Below are 7,960 nucleotides of genomic sequence, written 5' to 3' on the forward strand. Positions count from 1 at the left end.
AATGAAGAACACGACTACATTCGGAAGTAAAGGAGCATGCATATCGCCCGAATCTGGATAAATAACCGAAAACCCTAGAATTATTTTTTCTCGATTCGTCGAATTAAAGCGAAATAAACCCCAAAAATGATAGATTCTTACCTAATTGGGGCCATTTGACTTTGGAGTGGAATTTTTTTTTTTCTTCCACAATCGGAAGATAATAGGAAACTGGAAGAAGAAGAGTTGAAATGAGTAGAATTGTTTTTGATTTGGTTTTTATACAGTTTTACCATAAGGGCATTTGTGTAACTTCAATATCATATAGGATACCCCTTAACTAGAGTCTTTGGCTGGGTATAAATTGATCGCCCCTAAATCCTTTGGGGTGGCCCCTAAAAATGCTAGGCTTTTTATTTTGCGGCTGCTTTTTAACCTCAATCTCCTCTTACTAAAACTACCGTTTTCTCTGCTGAAACGTAAACGAAGTGTTCATCCATTGTGGCAAGAGGGGGACGAATTTGTATATTAGGGCTTTATTTATGTATATATTTATTTGCTTAAGGTTCAGTTCTCTATTAATTCCTAGTTTGTTCTAGGGGTTATCAGTCGATGAGTTAATGTTATTGAGTGCTTAATTTTGTGGGTAATCCCAAAGGATTTAATCAATTATCTCCTCGAGAAGCTTAAAAGAAGATACTGGAAGACAAAATTCCTATATTAATGGAGGAAAATTATGAACCTGCTCGGTGCAATAAGAGAAGAGCCGAAGGAAGAGATAGGAAGGGTGCACCCAGACTCCTTGAACGGAAAGTTCCGAAGATAGACCCTCTCAGCACGACCTGCTATGTCCAGGTAATTGTCCCTTTTTCATAGCTTTAATTCGGTAAGGCGATTTGGATTTGGTAGAATTCAGTTGTTAACATTTTTCGCACTACAGATATTGGGAACTGGATTAGATACGCAAGACACTTCACCATCGATTTGCTTGTTCTTCGATAAGCAGAGGTTTATTTTTAATGCTGGAGAGGTAGGTCCATAAAATTACTTGCACTAGCAGGATTAACTTTGCTTGATGAATAAATCTGCATATGTTTCAAATCTTGTGAAGCTAAATTATAAATATATTTTTTTTTGATCAGCAAAAATAGATAATTATATTGATAAGTAATAAAGAATAATACAATTGAGAACCCAAACACCACAAACAAATGAACAATCCTCAGTGAAATCCATTACAAGCACTCAACTCTTCACTCTCTTACTAGTTCCTCCCATCTAAGAGCAAGGTCTTCAAAGTGTACTCCATCTAACACTCCCGTTGGCTGAGCCCAATATAGAATATCGGCTTTGATTTCCAGAATGAGATTATATACAAGGATTTCCTTATCATTAAAAGTTCTTTGGTTCCTCTCCTTCCAAATTCCCCAACAAATAGCAAATGGAAGCACGTTCCATATAAAATTTCCTTTTCTTGTGAAGACTCTAGTTTTTGTTTCAAGAAATACCATGCTAATATCTCTTCCCTGAACCCAATCCACTCCGAATGCTTTGTAGAAATATCTCCACACTTCGGTTGCCTCAGTACAATGCAAGAATAAATGATTAATAGATTCTTCCTCCATTTTACACATGTTGCATCTATTTACCAAGCATCGACCTCTCTTTTTAAGTACATCCTGGGTAAGAATGGAATTGTGGTGTACCAACCAAGTGAAAAAAGTAACTTTAGATGGTACCTTACTATTCCAAACATCCCTATGAGGAAACACCGTATTTTCTTTATGAGCCAATACTTTGTAGCAAGATCGAACAGTGAAAGTCCCATCTTTCGTGTGTTTCCAAACCCTTGTATCCTCATTGTCACTGATAACTATTGTTTCCAAAAGAGTTGTGAGTCTCACTGCTTCCTGAATCTCCTCATCAGTAAGTCTTCTTCTTAAGTCTAAATTCCAAATAAAAACGTAATTTGAAGGTCATTATAAATATAAATATATTCACTTTCTTATTTGTCAAATTTTGGGTTAGGTAAGAAGCATACCTGAAGGTCATTTTCTAAACATTTTCTAGACTCTGGTAAGAACACAAGGAAAAAAACAGAATTAAATATTGCTCCATAAAAACGTAATTTGATCCATGTTCAAGATTAGATGCAGGCTTTTACAGTTTCACCTTTCAAGATTATTAGTTTATCTTAGGTGTGAAATGTTTACAACTTTACCTTTTGTGGTCAATCCCCTGGGTGTGTATCTCTCCCTCAAGGCTTTACTTTGATTTTACGTGTTATAGGGGTTGCAGCGATTCTGCAGTGAGCACAAGATCAAGTTATCCAAGGTATGATGTATATTTTGATTTTACAATTATTTTTTTTTTTGCTTGGGAATTACAAATTTAGTTTGGCCTACAGAGAACAAAAATTAGGCTGAAGGACCATTTTAACATGACACATTGTTTTAAAACGAAATTTTATTTTCATTTTAATCTGAAGTATCATACGTGTGCATTTGTTTGGTTGTGTACCAGTTTTCTAAAATGTTCTGTACTAGATTTTGTTACGTATGGTGTATACTATTTCTTTAATATTTTTTGTTCGCTAAAGCCGAGATTTTTGCATGATTTTTTCTCTTTCAATTGAATCCAAAAATTTTGTTCAGAAATATTTGTCGATTGCATACTTTAGGTTGTGGGCTTGTGTTTCAATTTTTTATCCATATTCATTGAATTTTGTTCATAATAAGTGTGCATCTTTTTGGTCATAAGCTATCTATACTGAAATAGGAATGCATTCTCTGTTATCTATCTAATGCATTTTTGTTGCATGCTTATTTTTGACAAACACAGTATTTTGTTTGTAAATAGAGGACTATCCTTTTGGATGCTTACGTACGTAGTTCGTTAAACAGACAAGAAATAATCTGAGTATAAATATGTATGGGGTGGTGTGTCATTCTTAGGTGAAACTAAAACTTGCATTTAAAGCTGTGAACATCCTTGATATGGTCCTCCATCGTAACTGACACTTGTGCTAGTTGTTTCTTGAACTACTGATGTTAATACACGCTGTTCCCTGTCAGATTGGTCACATATTTGTTTCTCGTGCCTGCTCAGAAACGACAGGTGGACTAGCAGGTTAGTAGCTTGTTGAACCTTTTTGTTTTTTTTTGTAGGTTTTAAATTTTCTGGGTTGATTATTATCGAGTTGTACTGAATCTGCATACCTATTTAAGCCCATTAATTAAAATTTTAATCAAATATACAAGCAATCAAGCATATTTGAACTTGATTTGACAAGAAATGGATTAATAGTTTGTTATTTGTGATTTGTTTACGTGCTCACAGGTCTTTTGTTGACTTTGGCTGGGATAGGAGATAAAGGGATGTCAGTAAGTAACAGATCAATTTGATAAGTTTAGTACAATATAAAGGGAGCAGATATTTAGTTGCATAACTTTATATTGTAACTTGTAATTTCTTTTGTTTTGCAGGTTAACATATGTGGTCCTCCGGGTCTCAAATGTTTAATAGATGCTATCAGTACCTTCGTTCCAAACAATGCAGTGCTTCATACTCATATCATTGGTTCTACTTCAACTTCCAATGGAGGTGCTATTTTTGACAGTGAAATATTGGAAGAACCTACTACTTCGACTTCTAATGGAGCTCCTATTTTTGATAGTAACAGACTATTTAAAGAACCTATAGCTATATTTGCTGATGAGGTCGTGAAGATATCGGCTCTTCTCTTAAGACCAAGTTGTTCCCCACCATCAAATCCTTCATTTCCAAAACCTCTTGCATCACATTCACAAAATTTAGACAGGGCAAAGCTAAAGCCTGGTGATATTTCTGTTATATATGTTGTTGAATTATCCGAAATTATCGGAAAATTTGATCCTAACAAAGCGATGAAGCTTGGACTTAAACGGGGATCAAAATTTCGTGATCTGCAACTTGGACAATCAGTCCAGTCAGACTATCAAAATATCACAGTGGGTTTAACTAAGAACCATGATTAACTTTTGGTTTTTATGCGGTATACCATTATTTATTTGTTAATATGGTGCTAATTTTCTTGTTTGTTCAGGTTCATCCAAGTGATGTAATGGGTCCCTCAGTTGCTGGTCCAATTGTGCTCCTTGTGGATTGCCCAACCCTTTCTCATTTGCAGCAAATGGTATCCCTACAGTCACTCAGTAGTTACTTCGATGGCGTTAAGATTGTGAGTTGTGTTATTCACTTGAGTCCATCATCTGTCACACTGACCGCCGAGTACCAAACATGGATGAGAAGATTTGGTGGAGCCCAACACATTATGGCTGGCCATGAGAAAAAAAACATGGAGATCCCAATTCTGAGAACAACTACAAAAATGGCAGCTCGACTAAATTATCTATGTCCCAACTTCTTTCCATCATGTGGATTTTTGGATCGTCCGGATATTTACATGTGTGAACAAGATAGCATCGCATCAAAAATGGTGAGTTAGCTATGGTCTTCTTCTCTGCAGTACTAACTTCTCTTCTTTGTCCCTGCAATCTTTCTACTTTTCTGGTTCTCAACATCACAAACAAGAGTGGCCTTTGTTGTAGGGTAGTCAGTAGACTTACCACCCTATAATTCCTAGCTTTCCTAAAATGCAATTAGGTACTTTCGAAGTTATTTCCCTTTCTGGTATGTGTTGTACTCCCGCCGTCCCAGAAAAAGTGGGTCTTTCACTTTTTCATTTTTGCGTTTTTTTTTTGCTTGAGGAAAAAGTTCTCGTTTTTGATGGGTTGTACCTTAGAATGTCAGTAGTTGGTAGTTAAATGTAGCCGTTTATTTCTTTTGTTGTTTCCAGGTTTCTGTCCCAAGTCCAACTAAAAGTGTTGCAGCTGAAAATCTTCTCAAGGTATCTATCATACAGCTGTCAGTAAGTTGTTAATTATTTATGTGGCTTCGTACATCGCCAGATAGTCCTTGATATCAACTTAAATTCTTAATATCCACTTAATGTGTGTTTCAGTTCCATTTGCGTCCCTGCTCACTGTTTGGGTTGGATACGTCTACAGTACCAAAGTTGTTGACCCGTACAGAGGTTATTGATGATCTTCTCTTTGAAATTCCTGAGATATCAGAAGCTGCAATTGAAATTGGCAATTTTTGGAATAAGTCTGAAACTAATCTCCCTAGTTGTTTGGAAAACATAACTAGAGAAGAGATGGAAATTGTTTTTCTAGGAACTGGATCATCCCAGCCTTCAAAACATCGCAATGTTAGCTCAATCTTCATTAATCTTTTCTCTAAAGGAGGTCTGCTCATAGATTGTGGTGAGGGAACTCTTGGGCAGTTGAGAAGAAGGTTTGGTGTAGTGGGTGCGAATGATATTCTGCGAGGTTTGAAATGTATTTGGATTTCCCATATGCATGCAGATCATCACACCGGTCTGGCAAGTATTCTCGCTCTCCGGTGCCAATTGCTAAAAGGTACAAGTCAGGAAAAAATATTTGTTATTGCACCAACACAGTTGAAGAATTTCTTAGATGTACACCAATGTGCCGAGGATCTAAATATGCAGTTCCTTTATTGTGGAAGAACGATGGATGTTGAGTGTGAGGGTATTGAGAGTTACCATAACGGACCAGGAAGTCTTGGCGAATTAACCGCGGATTTTGAAATTCAACAAAAGTTGAAAAAGCTGTTAGGTGAAGTAGGTTTGGAAGCTCTTATCAGTGTTCCTGTCATTCATTGTCGAGATTCATTTGGTCTTGTTTTAAAGGCTGTAGAGAGACATGATGCTGATGGTAAAACTATACCTGGGTGGAAACTTGTTTACTCTGGTGATACTAGACCTTGCAAAAACCTGAAGCATGCGTCTAACGGAGCGACGGTTCTTATACATGAGGTAACATGTCCTACGTATATTTCTATATTTGATTAATCTTTACTGTCGGTAAGCAAATTTAGCAGTTTTCAAATACAATGCCTCGATATCATTAAAAAAATAAAATAAGTATGTAGGGTTAAAGTTGTTTATCTTATTTTCCTATTGAAGATAAAAATAAGAAATAAAAATCAAACTAATGTTAGACCAGACCAATTTCATGTATTTTTCAAATAGGAAGCAACAACTCAACTCGAGTCACCTATACATGGATAAAACCGGTGTAGGTATATTTGTAATGAAAAGATATTTTTTCCAAAAAACTCTTTCCATCTAACATTACGTCCCATATAGGAAATCCATTGGCCTACCATCGTTTTTTTATTTCCGGACCTGACTGTAATCACCTTACTTATCCTGGGTCTTAGTATGATATGGGCGCTTTAAATATTTGAATTTGTAAGGTTAATAATGTATGCCTATTAATATCAGATATTATCCTTTGTTATCAGACTTGGTCGATATGATACAGATACGATATTAACTACTTTGATTACTCACTACACCTTATAGTATACGTAGAAGTTCATTCAAATAGTTTTGAAATTTTAATTATGTTAATGGTAGCATTATCTGAGAAAAGAGTATTAATTGGTTCGGTCAGTTTGGGTGGTGACAAAACCATTTTTTGTAATCCTGGTTTTTGAACAATTACAACCATTGGATGCATACTTTTGGTTTTGCTAATTTCAGTTAAATTTTTGTCGATCTTTGTCGGTTTAGAATAAAATCCTACAACAAAGTTTCAGACCTTTGAGCTTTTCTCTCAATGCATGTGTTCTCAATTTTTGAGGTTTTAGCTTTATTGTTCTGTTGTTGAAATTAAGATAACAATATATTCCCAAGTATTGTGGCTTTTAGGATGAAAAAGTGATGTAGTTGATCTTTTTACTTAATCAGGCAACGTTTGAAGATAATATGGGGGAAGTGGCTATTGGGAAGAATCACAGTACAACGAAGGAAGCTATTGATATTGGTGGGGGTGCATACCGCGTCATCCTCACGCATTTCAGTCAGAGGTATCCAAAGATTCCAGTTTTTGATGAGGTTGAGACATGTGCGCGTAAAACATGCGTCGCTTTCGACTTTATGAGTGTTAACATAGCAGATTTGCCTGTGCTTCCGAAGATTCTTCCCCAGCTCAAACTCTTGTTCAAATATGAAGTGAATGCTGAAGAATTTCATGATGTTTGAGACCATACAATCTCAAAAAGTTTTTTCTTAACAAAGGAACAAACTTATATTAAACATTCAAATATGTTACATCGTGATTTATGTGAGAGACTAACATTTCGGGTGGATGAAACCACCATTCCCCACATAAATTTTGTTCATGAGCTGCCTTAGTTAAAGCATACGCAGCTTTATTACAGTTTCTATATACAAACCACACCTAAATAAGAACTTATAGCAAGATTATTTGCCTGGCGTTTTTAGGGGCCACTCAAAAGGATTTAGGGGCCAACAATAAAACAAAAAAGGTCACCCAAAGGGAAAATGTAGCCAACCCTTATCTCGCGTAATTCGTAATGGCGAAATTACCCTTATATATTCGGAGGATATGATAACATTGTTACCCTCCGAATGCAATTGGAAGTCAAAATCGTTCCCATACTTCCGATTGTAGTCGGTGCAGTATTAGAATGATTTGTGTTTCATTTTTTCCATTTCTTTTTAATTTTTGAGTTGTTAGAGTTATAGAGAAGAAGGTGAAGGAAAAAAAGAGAAAACCCATTTTATCACTACAAAAATGGATGGATACGAAGAAGAAGGTGAGAATCATGACGAAGAACAAAATGTTGAGGGTTCACGACCGTTTAAAGAAGACGATTTGGGGTATATGTTGAATGATCCAAACTTTTGTGCAGAGGAAAACATAGACGACCCTTTCATGGAAGAAAATGGAGAATCACATGATATTGAAGCTAACGATGCGTGTAAAACACATGTATTGTGTTAAGAAACTCAAATACTCGATTTGCATGCGTTTGTGTGCTTTTGTAAACAAGAAAAACCGATTATTGCATGCATCGAATGCCATGAACTACCCAGATTCGGTAG

General features: G+C 35.9%; 1 protein-coding gene across 1 annotated transcript; it reads left to right on the forward strand.

The window, feature by feature from the left end:
• Positions 1-427: 427 nt before the first annotated feature.
• LOC113280953 (tRNAse Z TRZ4, mitochondrial-like) lies at positions 428-7,271 on the forward strand. Its single transcript, XM_026529564.1, has 10 exons — positions 428-834; positions 920-1,009; positions 2,269-2,313; positions 3,054-3,108; positions 3,319-3,362; positions 3,465-3,968; positions 4,064-4,456; positions 4,817-4,867; positions 4,982-5,860; positions 6,800-7,271. The coding sequence occupies exons 1-10, from the start codon at positions 703-705 to the stop codon at positions 7,091-7,093; spliced, it is 2,487 nt and encodes an 828-aa protein (XP_026385349.1). The 5' UTR covers positions 428-702; the 3' UTR covers positions 7,094-7,271.
• The last annotated feature ends 689 nt before the right edge of the window (positions 7,272-7,960 follow it).

This window comes from Papaver somniferum, chromosome 5, assembly GCF_003573695.1.
Source record: "Papaver somniferum cultivar HN1 chromosome 5, ASM357369v1, whole genome shotgun sequence".
Lineage (NCBI taxonomy): Eukaryota > Viridiplantae > Streptophyta > Magnoliopsida > Ranunculales > Papaveraceae > Papaver > Papaver somniferum.